At 35.6% G+C, this 14855-nt stretch overlaps 2 protein-coding genes across 2 annotated transcripts; both read right to left on the bottom strand.

Moving 5' to 3' along the window:
* Positions 1 to 1861: 1861 nt before the first annotated feature.
* LOC131050263 (disease resistance protein RUN1) lies at positions 1862 to 14481 on the bottom strand. The gene is made up of 2 exons (XM_059214896.1): positions 13795 to 14481; positions 1862 to 4516 (listed from the first exon to the last, which is right to left on the bottom strand). Exons 1-2 carry the CDS (start codon positions 14295 to 14297, stop codon positions 2167 to 2169), a joined length of 2853 nt encoding a protein of 950 aa, XP_059070879.1. The 5' UTR covers positions 14298 to 14481; the 3' UTR covers positions 1862 to 2166.
* On the bottom strand, positions 7587 to 10471 carry LOC131050262 (uncharacterized). Its single transcript, XM_059214897.1, has 3 exons — positions 9102 to 10471; positions 8258 to 8956; positions 7587 to 8127 (listed from the first exon to the last, which is right to left on the bottom strand). The coding sequence occupies exons 1-3, from the start codon at positions 9450 to 9452 to the stop codon at positions 7909 to 7911; spliced, it is 1269 nt and encodes a 422-aa protein (XP_059070880.1). The 5' UTR covers positions 9453 to 10471; the 3' UTR covers positions 7587 to 7908.
* Positions 14482 to 14855: the final 374 nt, after the last annotated feature.

Genomic DNA, 14855 nt, shown 5'->3' on the forward strand with positions numbered 1-14855 from the left:
ACAAGATTGCAGAATTGAGTTTAAACAATGGAAAGCTGTAAACACAAGGACAAGACAAGAATGTAGATGCGTACCTGGAGTTAAAATCTGAGTGAAAATGTTCGGGACGAGGGCGCAGGCGCCACTATCCTGATACTGCTCTTGAAACTGTTGTTTTGCAACCTAAAAAGCTGTCAGAAAAAGCTGAGGCTTGCTGTCTGACAGAGGGACCAGGGCGCCCAACGCCCCTGTCCTGGCAGGACCAGGGCGCCCCACGCCCCTGTCCTGGTCTTTTGCCCTGAAATTTGGTGTGTAGCTCAGTTTCTGTCTGCTTCTACCGGATCTGCAACTTGCGGTGTCGTCCAAATCCCGAAATCTGCACTTATATCTAAAAAAGTATGGTAGGCGGCTATTTTGGGTTTTGCCTTAGTCAAACCCCCGCTTTGGTGATTTCCACCTCCACGAATAGCCAAGTTGTATTGTAAAAGTAGTGTGTGTGCAAACCTTGTGTGTGTGCAAGATCCTAAAATGCAAGTAAGCAAACTAGAACAACATAGAAAGTAAACCCTAATTGCTTGTAAATGATAATGTAAATGCTCCAAACCAAGATACAAAGTGATCTAAAGCATGAATACAAATGATATAATGAGGCTTATGCAAAGACATGAAAACAACATGAAATCATACCCAACCCCAAGGGAGGGGTACAAGCCAATCTTCAGTCGGTGATCCCTTATTGCTCTTCTCAATGCTTTCAAAGCCCTAAATGGATGAATGAAATTGATGAATACTTGATGAATGGATGTTGAATGTTATTTAAGTCTTCAAAGATCTGCTCTTTCGCTGCATAGAAGGTCCCTGAAACCAAAATTCTCATCCTTTCAAATGAAGAAAGAGAGCTCTTATATATGAAACCCTAGGTCTTAATTTCAACTTTTGGCCGACCTAGAGATTAAATCTCCCGCCAATTTCTTGGAGTTAAGCTTTATTTTATGATTGGATCGGGCTCCTAAAATTTCGAGAAAAATATCCGAAACCATGTGCACTCCGGGCGCCATGGTCCCGACAACTTCTCACCAAATTTTCAGGGCCGTCGGATATGATGATTTTAGAGATAATCCCGAAGTTACAAGTGATTTCGAGATGTTTTGACCCCCGAAATCAAGCCCCCAAGTTCAAAATAGGATCTAATTAGGGTTTTTGATTAAATGATGTATTGGAGGAATAAAATGAAAGAGGCACACTTCAATGAAAAGGGCCCAACTTTATGATATGGGAGATGATAAAAATAGAACCTTGGACCTAATTAAGTGTTAAAGGGGAAATGCAATGCAAAATGCAAAATGCGCCAAGGCGGGTGCTAAACTAAGTGTGAAATTGTACCGCCCTAGCAAGTGCGTACAATTTACAACGCTACACAACCTATGACACTAGTTTCCAAAACTTCGGGACTTTCAAAGTGGAATGAAAAATAAAACAAATAATTAAATTAACATGTTTGGACTCTAAGGTTGAGACACCTTAATCCCAACATTTTACACAGGAAAAATAGTTTTTAAAAACCAATTAAATCCTAAGTTAAAATTTTAGTTTTTAAAGATTTATGAGAATATTTATCACCATTCACTATTATATCAATTCGAAGAGGAAAAAACAAATAGATGTGGCTACTCTCCACACAAAACAGCATACTATGCGATTTCTAAAATCCGCAAAAAACAACAGATTCCCACAAAATTTTCATGATCTACATCTCCATTGCTGTAAAACCACGAAAAATGGTAGAAAAAACAATGTTTACAGATCTGAAAGTTTTTTTACAATACCATTATATGTAGAAATTAACCGCTGACAAAACAAAGACCACATAACATACCTTAAGTAAATCGTAATATATGTATAGAATTATCACTCTGCATTTTCTTGCAGAAGTAGAAAAACTAACTTCCCATGCCATTAAATTATACAAGAGAGAATTTAATACAGCGTTCCCTAGTGGCTTAGTTGCAGATTCATTCCAGAGCTTTAAGTATTCCCCATCCCATACGATTGGCGCGAGAGAAATTTGAGCCTCTAAATAATTCTATTTAATACTCTCTAAGCACTCAATTTTATATACGTACAGACACCATGGAAAAGGATTAAAGAATATTTCAATTTTTTTGTCCTGCTACACCAGAAGCTGCATTAGAAAAAGTACTCCAGCTGTGACAGATTGTCAATGCTATCGGGGAGGTTATGTAAACTTTCACACCCTCTCAACTTCAATTGCTGCAGCTGTGACAAGTTGCCAAAAGTATCAGGAATATTCTTTAAGCTTCCACACCATTCTAAATTCAAATGTTGCAATTGTGACAGGTTACCAGTGCTATCAGGAAGGTTCTTTAAGTTTATACACCCTTCTAAGTTCAAGTGTTGCAATTGTTGCAGATTGCCAATGGTATTAGGAAGGTTATTTAGATTCTTACAACTTCCCAAGCACAAGTGCTGCAGCTGGAATAGGTTGCCAATAGTTTCAGGTAGTTTATTTAACTTATCGCACCATCTCAGGTCCAAATGTTGCAGTGATGACAAGTTGCCAATGGCATCAGGAAGGTTATTTAAGCTTACACACCTTTCCAAGTCCAAGTGCTCCAGCTGTAATAGGTTCCCAATGGTATAAGGAAGGTTCTTTAAAGTTAGACACTCAAACATGTTCAAATGCTGCAGCTGTGATAGGTTGCCAATAGAATTAGGGAGGTCATTTAAGTTTCGACACCCTCCCAAGTACAAGTGCTGCAACTGTGACAAGTTACCAATGGTATCAGGGAGGTTATTTATGTTTTGACACCCTCCCAAGTACAAGTGCTGCAACTGTGACAGGTTACCAATGGTATCAGGAAGGTTATTTAAGTTTCTACACCCTCCCAAGTACAAGTGCTGCAACTGTGACAAGAAACCAATGGTATCAGGGAGGTTATTTATGTTTTGACACCCTCCCAAGTACAAATGCTGCAACCGCAACAGGTTACCAATGATATCAGGGAGGTTATTTAAGTTTCTACACCCTCCCAAATACAAGTGCTGCAACTGTGACAGGAAACCAATGGTATCAGGGAGGTTGTATAAGCTTTCACACCTTTCCAGGTCCAAATGTTGGAGGCGTAAATTAGAAAGTGGAAACAGGGACGAGATGCCCAAATCATAGCAGCCTTTCAGCTGCATTATCTTCAACTCCATAATGTTATCCATCGATCTGTGGTGACGTGGATTCTTGTCGGCTTCTTGCATCTCAATTTTAAAGGAACAATGTTCCAACCTCAACCATATTAGACTTGAAGGAAGCATGTCTAGCGTATCTTCTGTCATGTCTTCAATGAGCAGATTCTGCAAATGAAGATAGTGAAGACCAGGTCTCCAGAGCATTGCAAGCCTTTGTGGATTTCCTCTTTTAAGTTGAAGGCGAGAGAATCTGATGTGAGATACTGTGTTTAAATGGGCAGTCTCCCATAGTCGGGTGCCCTCTTTTTCTGTTTTAGCAATGGTCCGCCCCATATCTCGCAAAAGGTCATGCATACCAAATAATCCTGTGTTGTCAATTGTTATCAATGACTTCATTAAAAGATTGGATACAGCTGTGTCTACCATCTTGTACAAGGATTTCCAGAAAACAATGGGACATGTTTTCTCTTCTCCGATAAAGAAGCAAGCAATATCCACAAATATTTCTTTTTCCTCATCACTAAGAGAACTATAACTGCTGTATAGTGTTTGATAAATGTCTGGGTGGAAGGAAATGTCGTGAAGGGCTCGTGTCCAGCAACTTGTATCATCTTGCCTATCATACAGGAAGGATCCAATCACTTCCAATGAAAGAGGATGTCCCTTACAAGCTTCCACTATTTTTTTGGACAGGTCTTCGTGACTGGGACTCGGCGATGATTGGAGAAACGCGTGCCAGCTAAACAACTCGAGAGCTTCATTTATCTCCAATCCACCCACCTCGACGATGCATTCCAATGAGACCCCAGCAACATTGAGAATGTGTCTGTCTCTGGAAGTTATAATAACTCTGCTGCCAGGGCCCAGCCAATCCCCAACCAAAGCATCCAATTGCAGAACAGCATTCACCTCATCTAAAACAAGCAACACACGTTTTCCTCTCAAATGAAATTTGAACAAAGATATGCCCTTGTCAACGCTATCCACTTCTTCATTATAATTGGATAAGTCTGAGAGAATTTGTTTCTGCAACTTTGTAAGGTCTTTGAGGTTTCTAGCTGTAGTACAGACGTCAAATACAAATGAAGCAGCATCAAAATCAGCATAAATTTGATTGTACACTGCCTTTGCAACTGTGGTCTTGCCAATACCACCAATGCCCCATATTCCAACTTTAACCACCACCTCTGTTAACCCTGAATTGAGATATAATTTCTGAATGACGGCATTCTTCACGCTGTCCAATCCTACGGGATGCTTGGCAACTTCGAACTGCCTTGTGCCCAATGTCCGAATCACGTCAATCACCACCCTCCTTACCAGACTAAATTCGTCGCTGCAATGGCAGAGTAGGTCAATAAAATTGCAAAAGTACTACTTGTTATCCTTCCACATATAATAGGAAAGAGATAAGAAACAAAACATTCTTTCATTTGTTAAAAAAATAGTTCGTGGTACAACTAATTAACGCCTAAGAATTATTTAATTCGTTAAAGCAGCCCAGCATTTTATGACTGTTCTCAGGTTCAAGTTCAATTAATTTATAAAAGTATAATATAATCTCAAAGTAGAGAGATAATAATTTAATAGCAGGTTTTCAACAATCAAGCAAAAGCACTAACCAGTTCTTTTAATTAAAAACTGAGGAATGAAATTATATTTAAATATTTACAACGTGATGACTTGAAATGAAATTTGTATTTGAAAAATGATCGGTAAGTATGTTAAATGGAGGGAAAAGAGTAATATACTTTCAAAATTAAATAATAAAAATTTTAAGATAATTATTTTATGATTTTTATTATATTGATTTTGTTATTTTTTGTTATTTTAATGAATAAGTGGTTGTATTATTTCACATATTAAATAAATGTATGGGTGTAAGAAGACATTCAAAATAAAAAAGGATAAAATCTGATATAGAATACAACAGTAGGCCACCATACAACAAGAACTAAAACATTAGTAAGATTGATCATCTAATTTACCCCATACATCCATAAGGTTGGAAACATTCAAAAAGACTCCAAACCATCATCATTGCCATCAACACCTTTTTTTAATCTTCATTAGGAAGCTAAGCATCACAAATAGACAATATAGCAAGAGCAAGGTGTGAGAATTTGTCCGAATTAGACCAACCACTAAACCCACAACTAGCAACCTGATACAAAATAGAGATGTTGCAATCCCTAACTCTTCTTGTAGGAGGCTAAGAAGCATGAGAATTCCCACCCCATTCACAACACACATATGCCTGGGGAGCAAAAAACAGCCTTGACTAAAGGAAAGAGTTGGAGGGACTCTTGTAAAATTGTATGCAGCATTGCCCCAGTGATCATAAAGATGTGCTACCTCAAGTGCAATTTTGTTAGCTTGCACTTATATCTACATAGGCACTTTTGAACAAATCAGGCCTAGTGTAAAGCAAGAAATTGATCTCAATTCACAACTCCTATTCCTTAAAAAAAAAAAAATCCTTTTCTTTCATATGTTGAAAAAAATCCTGCAAAACAATCATGTCGAATCCGAATATATCTAGAAGGGATTCTAGGCGAATAACCTAACAAAACCATATGCCACGAGAATGAATCAAGGCAAAAGGGTATGAAAAAATTATAAATTCAAGCCCACACAGCCTAAACTTTGAACAAAACCAAGAAAAATGCTTGAGAGTTTTTTTATGACCAGAAAAATGAACATTGAGAATCCTTGATCCCAATTTGAGTTAATCTAAAACAAACTAAATAGTTCGAAACTTGTGTTGCCAAACACTCAAAGAGGATTGTACCAATCTATCTCTCATTTAAAATAAGCACCATAAGAAAATGGAAAGAGAGCCAAAAGTAGGCCTTACGAAGCTTGTATGTCAAAATACCATTTCCAACCTTTCCACTAAAATTTAATTCTATCTCTCATTTAAAATAAGCACCATAAGAAAATGGAAAGAGAGCCAAAAGTAGGCCTTACGAAGCTTGTATGTCAAAATACCATTTCCAACCTTTCCACTAAAATTTGAAATGAATTAAAGCAAATAATGACCTGAAAAACTTAGAGGTCTTGGTTGCATAATCGAAACTTATCTTTGACTCCAAGACAAATAAAAAAAATCCTTACGATTCGAAAGAGTCTAGATCCTCTTCTTGAAAACCCTCAAAACATGGATCCATGCAATCTTGGCTAGAGGACAATCTTGACAAGAGATATCAAGAAACCACCTCATATGTTGCTGATTAATAGAAAGCCCTATGGGAGAGTCATTGTCATTCCATAACAACCAAAGTTTAATGGCTTGTCAAGCTCTCCAAATGTTTTTCATTACAGATACAACAAGGGTGTGAAGGCCAATCACATTCCAAGATTGTTTCCCATAAGAAACCCCTGTAGATATGCAATGATGCACCAAAATTTTCCATGCCTGGATGTCATCAAGAATTCAAATTTCCATTTGACATACAAGACTAATCCTTGTTGTTGAACAGAAATCAAACCCAACCCTCTAAAATCATGATCAAGACAACAAAACTCCTGAATCGCACAAAAAAAGTAATTTTAAAAGTTAAATTATCCCAACCACTAGCGATCCTGATTTTTTCCGTGATAAAGTCGCGATTTTGCAAAAACTCGTTGATTGCCGAGTTTGACCCATTTATTAACATTTTTCAAATTTAAACGCTTGCGACATTTTAAAATCGGTTTGACCAGATCGATGATATTTTAACCTACCCGCATTTCCCTTATGGTAGAGTTTATGCGCAACATACTCTGTATTTTGGCATTACTTTTCAAGCAGTTTGCTGTGAGAACTTTGTCCAACGTGAGACTAGGATATTTTCCCCTCGCAACGACTGTGGCCGTTGGCAGAAAAGCTTTCAGTGTGAAGCTAAATAGCCAAGGTTAAACATAGGTATCAAAGAACATTTTTGTCGCTCACGCTTATATACATTTATCAAAGAATAAATTTACATATCAATGATTTTAGTTTTCAACAATCCATCATAAGTGAATAAAAACCACATTTGTTCTTTGCAAGGTAACTCTGTTGGGATTTTGGGGTAGACAAAACCTGTAGTAATTATGATAAGAACTTACATATCTCTTGTTCACTGTTATGTATGTTATGAATCATTTATTAAATTATTATTACTCATATGATATAGTTGTATTTTTTAAAGTTACAGATATTTGATCAATATATTTTCCCATTTGAAAATATTTTTTTATTAGATATAAAGTTGATTTGTATTCAATTAATACTAGGTTGCCGGTTCCGGTTCGGGTTCGAAGAACCCGGTACGCCGGTACGGCAAAATTTTGAAAAGGGGTTTGGGTTTGTTAGTACAAAAACATGTAAATTTTATATATATATATATATATTGATATTTGCGAAGCCTATAAGCATGAATTAAAATATGCATGTCACATAGCATCATATGAACAACAAAACAAACATAAACTTGTAATCATAGCATCATGATCATACCATAATTGATAATAGCATCATATACATCAAGTTTAATATCAAAATGACAAAATATTGAAGTATCATTGTTTCAACTTTCAACAATATAAACTTAAAGTTTAATCATCAAATGGATCATCTAATTCTTCATCCTCCTCCTCCTCCTCCTCCTCCTCATTGACATTGACATTACATGAGCCAATGCCACTTGCACTTGCACTATAAGTTGGCTCAATTTCCGAGTCATCAAGTGTCAATGCAAGAAGCTAAGAAACAGGAGCATCCAAATCAGTATGCTCTGGCTCTATATCCCACGTCTTTGTTTCCCCTTGTGTGTAGTCATGTTGTTTGTGTGAAAGAAGATGTAGGTTGGAATGCACATATACTAAATTCTCCGCTCTTTTTGATAGCAGCCTATTGCGCTTTACTGAGTGGATGAAAGAGTATGTGCTCCAATTTATTTCTGAAGCAGATGAACTAGCAACCTATGAAGACAAAGTAAACAATTAAAGTTATACATTAATAAAAATAAAATTACTAGCAACCTATGAAGACAAAGTAAACTATAAATAAACTAAAACTTGTAAATTTAAAATTTTAATTAATTAAACTTACTTGTGATAAAACTTTTATAGCGAGGGGTTGTAGGTGTTGGAAGCATGTGCCATGGAAGTACCACCAGCTATGAGCATCTTTCTTGGATCTATGACGAAGTGCATCAACACTTAGACCATTCCCATTTGCGAATTCTATGAACTCATTTGTAACAACATCTCGCAAATCATCATTGGGATATAGTCTAAGAAATGTTGCCTTATACCCATCAGATACTTCTAGATCTCTCCATGGTGGAATCCTTCCTGGTTTATCAAGAAATTGATTGCTATAGTACTTAGGTGTTAAGGCATAGGCAAGAAAGTGCAAAGGAGTGGTCATCTTATTCCACCTCTCTACAATAATTACTTCCAGTTCTTTGAAGAATTTCTCCTGAGGATCATTCTCTTTTTCATTTATAGTGAACTTTATTTTTTCCAGCATTGAATCAATGCCATCATAAATCTCACCTATGCAAGGCCTATCCATGTCTGTATAGTGAATCATGCTCATGATGGGCTCAGTGATACTTAGGAGATATGTAACAAGATCCCACCATTTCTCATTCAATATTCTATCCCTAATTTTTTCTGCCCTCTTAGTGCTACTTTGCTTCCATACAGTCCAATTGGTGTTGATCACCATATTGCATAGTGCCACTCTAACTTTCACAAGTCGTCTTAAGACGATTGTGTTTGATGCAAAACGGATCTCAGCAACCTATAACACAAATTAATGCCAAATGATTAAAAAATAAAGCCAAACTTTAAAGAAGAATACACAATATAGCTTACACAATGATATTATTAACATTGAAAATTCAAAAAAATCAAAAAATGTAAAATTAAATTACTATTTCACTTACTTTCAATAGCTCCAAATTCGAATAGGTTCTAAAAATCCCTTGAGACATGTGGTGGTTTGTGATGAACATCTGGATGTCCTCAGCCTCTGCATACACATCTCTGATCCATTTTATTTTTTGTCCAATCCTTTGTAGCATAAGATTGAGTGAATGTACCGCACAAGGTGTCCAAAAGATGTGATCATAGCGTTGCTCAACCAACAAACTAGCAGCTCTACAATTTTTTGCATTGTCCGTTATGACTTGGACAACATTGCGGGGTCCCACAGACTCAATGGCAGAGATGAGAATTTCTACAATAAATTGGCCATCTTTTATTTGGCCCTCACAATCCACAGCTCTCAAAAACATTGCCCCTTTAGGGGACACCGCTATGACATTGATCAAGGGTCGGTTTTTAGCATCTTTCCACCCATCTGAAACAATTGTTACACCTGTCTCAACCCATGAATCCCTTATGGGTTTCAATGTTTCAATGCATCTTCAACCCTCTTCACCTCTTTCTCCAATAATGTTCCACGTACCTTCTCATAACCGGGGCCCTTATACCCTCTTGGTGCCTCATTAACACTTTTTATCATTTGCTTCCAATATGGGGAGCGAACAACATTGAATGACAACCAATTTGCATAAATGCACCTTACTATATCTTGATCAGCATTGTCTCTACTCTCCTTTTGGAATGCGGTTTCTAAAGGCCCCTTTGTTCTTTTACGTGTCAAGGGTGGTTCACTTTGAGGTTCATTTGTGGCAAATAAGGGGTGGTCTTCTACTACAATATTGGGATTAGAAGGGCCTTGCATTCCCCTTGTTTTCTTTGATGCGGTTTGGTTCAATCTACAGGCTTCCCTCTCTTCTGCCGCCTCATGCTCCCTAATATATTTCATCGCTATCTCATCTGGTATAGGTTTACCATTTTTTCCAGGGCATTTTTTGATGCCTCTTCCTTTTATTCCACACAAATGGCCTACCACTCGATAATATAAACTATTACGCTCAATATCACATCCATGGCATTTCCAACGGAATCCCCCACCTCCCGGAAGTTGTTTTATAATGTCCACATATTTCCACAAGGGAGAATTTGGATCATTTCTTTGTTTTGCAATTATTTGTTCATTGCCAATGGAGGAAGATGTAGATGCCATTCTAGTTCCTATGGCAAGAAATAAAATAAACATATTCAAAAACAAAAACTAAATAATGAAAAAAAATTCAAGTTTCATGTTTGACAATTTGTGAAACAAAAAGAGTTGGAAAAAAATGTTTAAAAACCTACCTCTTGCAGCCAATGGAAGCTTGAAAATGTATGGAAATGATGCTGCAACACTTGTTGAAGCTTCTAAAATCAGTCTTCAACTCCTCCTCTTTGATCTTGGAAGCCAAATTTTGTTCAACCTTTCTTCAACCTGCTCTCATAAAAAATTTGTTTGCAACACAAATGAGGTGAAATGTGTCAATAAAATGTTTTAGAAGTGTTTTTTAGGTTATAATTTTCACTTTTTAAAAGGTGGAATTGAAAAAAAATTAAAATTTGCTTTGTTTTTTAACTTTATGGGCCGCCCAGCCGCCCGGGTTCGATTGGGTCCGCCCAAGTTCGACTGGGTTCGACCCCGGGTTCGACTGGTCGAACCCACCCTGGGTTTTTCGAACCCTGGTCGAACCGGACTCGTACCACGGACCCGGTCGAACCCGGACCCGTACCAGGGCGTCCCAGGGGCGAACCCGTTAACTCAGAATTAATATATTATTTTGAACTTGTAAGATTATATGAAAAATGGAAAGAAAACCCATTCAAATTTGTTTATATATAGGGTCGGCTGATAAAAATTAGACAACTTTTTATTTTAAAATTTATTAATTGTTGCCAAAAACTGGAAAGAAAATATTACAACTCGAAGAATTGCACCCATTAAATTCAGAGGAAAATTATTTTATCTCAATTCTTTTAGGTTAGATGTTAAGGTGCACACAATGCTTCAACTTCCATGTCATGCAATGATAACACTCCCATACAAATAATCTGAAAGGGCCAATACAAGATGGGCTTGTATTCATGACTAGATTTCAAAAGGTTTTTGAGAAGATAACACAATGAATAAGAATAAAAATAATATTATATTTTTTTTTTAGGTATAGTGTGTCAAAAGTAGTGAAAATATAAACATTCGTCATTATATTCACAAAATTTCAAAAAAAAAAAAATTCATACTGATTATTAGATTGTTAAATAAAATTATAAGATTATTAAAAAATTGATAAACATATGTTAGCATTCTATCTATTAAGAAATAAAAGTATACATTTTTTTTTCTTAAAGTATATACAAGTTCATATAATTTATTCATTAATCCGCAATAAGAATATAATATACAAATAACAAACTTAATAAAAAAAATTATATTAAAAAACTATTTATAAAAATGTATACGATTATTATTACAAATTATAAAAAACAAAGTATGGTTTTTGTCAACTAAAGTATTGGGGGAAAGGATCCAGTAGTTATGCACCCTAACTTCGTGCTTCTCAAAATCCTATAGGAAATTTCAAATCTCTCCAATTTTTTTACAGCAGCTTACTTGGCAAATCCCCTGTTTATAACTAAGGTTTCAGGGCCACATCATCAAATATGATGCCACATCAGCATGCTTTTTGCCAAGGTGTCCAAAACAGCCCCAAAAAATAGTGAGACCAATAGGTGTGCAGAAGGGCCCCAATACTTGTGCAGCTGATGTGGCATCACATAATTGGTTACTTTTCACAACAAATAGTATATTTCATTCAATTATTGGTACTTATCATACAACTATTGGTGCAATATTATACAAAAGTTGCACATTAAATCAACAAATATGGGGTATTAAATCAACAACTTCTATCACAAGAATTAGAACGCACTCAACTATTGGATCCTTTCCCCTACTTTAAGCTACTCAAATAGAATATTATCTTATAATGCATATAATCTTCTTTTAACAAAATCACTATTTTGTACTTGCAGTAACAATAAAATCCCATACCTTTAATATTTTCCCTACAGTTCACCATACTATTCACGCAGAATCTTTCTAGTATGTAAATGCATATCAAACGTAGAATAGTAAGATATAACCCATGGATTTCCTACACATATACCTTATCTACAAAGGGTACATATAACTTGTAAGACCACTAAATTGTTTGGGACACCGGAACCAAGTACTAAAATCAATTTTAGTATCAAATTTATCTTAACTTAGTAAATGCTACCAACAAAAACCAAACCCAGTGCCAAACATCCTCGCAAGATGTTTTACAATTAAATGTAACTTCAAAAAAACGAATCCTCACCATCAAAACCCACTAAATACCATCATGAAACCTATCACTCCTAATCCTTTAGCCCTTGCCCACATTTGTGTCACCAAAACTCAATTTCGTTTAATTGTCCTCGATTTACTCTAAAATTTCCAAATCTATATTTCTATTAGGTATTGTACTATACTATATGTTTTATGGATTTGTTCCAAACACAAGTGCAAATGTAATGAAATGCAATTAAAGGGCTAAAGTTAAAAATAGATCCAACAGTACAGGGTCGCAGACCTTTTTCTAGCTTTTTATATGAAATTTTAGTTAAGTATAGTTAAAAGTTTATAGAAATTAAAACGAATGTAGTTATTCTGGTTTCAAAAATGGACTAACTTATCACTGAGAGTCAATAGCACGAAAATTAATCATGCATTACATACAGTTGATCGTGTAAACTATGATTGAGATTTTCCAATCAGTAAATAACACAATATAAGACTGCAAAATAACACAATATAGGACTGCACTGTGTTGAAGCAACTAAAACTCTACTTGCATCTTTTGTTGTTTCTTTTTGCAAATTTTATTTATTTTATTTTTAACATCTAAATCTAAAAAAGAATGTTGAAGGTACTTTAGCCACGTTAATTGGAATTCTGACGTCTTGTTGATATTGTACAAGTTTGTACCTTGTGAAACTCCCATGATTTGGATTTATCATACTAATCCTTCTTTTGAAGGCTGGTTAAGAAATAAGCTTCATTGTATGGAAAGCTGATACAAAGGAATCTATTATAAAAAAAATAAATTAAAAATTTCAAGTGGAAATTAGAAAAAGAAAAATATGACAAAATGTATAACGAGGAGGGAAGAAGTTCGGAAAGGTAAGGAAGTAAAGTTCAGAAGCCATAGAAAATGGATGAGAAGCTTAAAAATCTATATTCTGATTTTATTTTGTAATGTGAGTAAGATTTTCTGCTCATTAAATTTTTTTCATTCTAAGTTATAATTAAAAAAAATTAAAATGATGATTTTAACAAAGTTAGATTATAGAAAATTAAAATAATAATTTTTAAAAAAAAAATTGTAAAAAATTATTTATTTCAAACGTTAAATTAAAAAAAAAAAATCAGACACATCCCTGATCATTTCCTTTTAAGTTACAACATAGCGGAAAACTTTCGCCAATTTCCCAATTTAAGATTTATACATTAAACGACAGATTCATATTATTTCAGTAACTAGATGTTTTTAATTCAAAATAAAGCTTAAGCCTCAAAGCCCCTTTACTAGAACCCTGTGGAGACGTATATCACCCATTATCCAGCCGTAGCCATTACATAATAATAATAAACCAAAAATATAGAAAAGCAAGCAGAAAGTCAGGTTCATTACATACCCTAGAGATTCATCCATGTACCAGCCTGAGTTGGAAGAGATCTTCCCAAGGGCATCCTTCCATTCGTCAATCTCTTCTCCTGAATATCTATCTGGATGGGCATAATGTCTGAGAAATGCTTGCTTATACGGACTGGACTCCTTTAGAGGATATCTAACATCAGTTGGATCCACATGGTAAAACAGGGGAATGATCGAGCCAGGGGTCCTCAACATTGCAGCGGCCTCCCTCAGACACCAAGCCGAGTCCGCATAGCCTTCAGAAAATATAGGAATGCATATGGCACTACTCTCGATTGCTTTTTCCAAGGTCAACCCAATTATTTCACTCTTTTCCAATTGGTCACCGACTAAGAAGACATTCAGTCCTGCTGCTGAGAGAGCTTGGTAGAGATGATCAACCAGAGTCTTTCTCACGTCGGGTTCCCTGAAACTCAGAAACACATCATACCTCTTAGGGCTTTGGAAGCCAAGTTTAGTTGCGATAGGCCTGTACTTTTCCATCTTAGAGCTGGATCTCAAGAGGAAAAAAGGGTTCCCAGGTAACAATAGAAAGAAAACAGGGAACGCAACAAAAATTTCAGATAGTGAAACGAAAACACAAACGTTTCAAATCTAATCACACATTGCCCTGCCCTATCCGCAAATGAAAACATACAAACGTTTCAGATCCGCTCACCTATACATCAACTTGTAGATTACAAATGACAGCTACCATTGCGTACAAAAGTCAAAGACGTGTTGCCCACTATAACTAAATAAATATTTTATTCTGTCACTTCAACTTAACTGCCACGCCAGACGTGCGTGCCAGCTTGCTTTTACTTTCTTTTTCTTTGCATACTGGAATTTGACGGTCACCCCTGCCTGTCATTTGAATTTTTAATGACGGTTTAGTCTTTGCAATGTCTTTTACTTTACGTTTGAAGAAAAATATTAATTGTCAATTTTTTTAAATTTATAAATAATTTAATATATTTTTTTAATTTTTAAACATTTTTATCAATTTAATCAAATGAAAAATATTTTAAAAAACAATATAAATTAGATAAAAATAATATA

Source organism: Cryptomeria japonica, unplaced genomic scaffold, assembly GCF_030272615.1.
Source record: "Cryptomeria japonica unplaced genomic scaffold, Sugi_1.0 HiC_scaffold_17, whole genome shotgun sequence".
Lineage (NCBI taxonomy): Eukaryota > Viridiplantae > Streptophyta > Pinopsida > Cupressales > Cupressaceae > Cryptomeria > Cryptomeria japonica.

Coding starts and splice junctions, on each gene's coding strand:
- LOC131050262 (XM_059214897.1), bottom strand. CDS start 9,452: ATGTTTTTGAGAGCTGTGGATTGTGAGGGCCAAATAAAAGATGGCCAA. Junction 8,957..9,101: donor CGAATTTGGAGCTATTGAAA/GTAAGTGAAATA, acceptor TTTGTGTTATAG/GTTGCTGAGATCCGTTTTGC. Junction 8,128..8,257: donor CTATAAAAGTTTTATCACAA/GTAAGTTTAATT, acceptor TTGTCTTCATAG/GTTGCTAGTTCATCTGCTTC.
- LOC131050263 (XM_059214896.1), bottom strand. CDS start 14,297: ATGGAAAAGTACAGGCCTATCGCAACTAAACTTGGCTTCCAAAGCCCT. Junction 4,517..13,794: donor TACATGGATGAATCTCTAGG/GTATGTAATGAA, acceptor CTGCCATTGCAG/CGACGAATTTAGTCTGGTAA.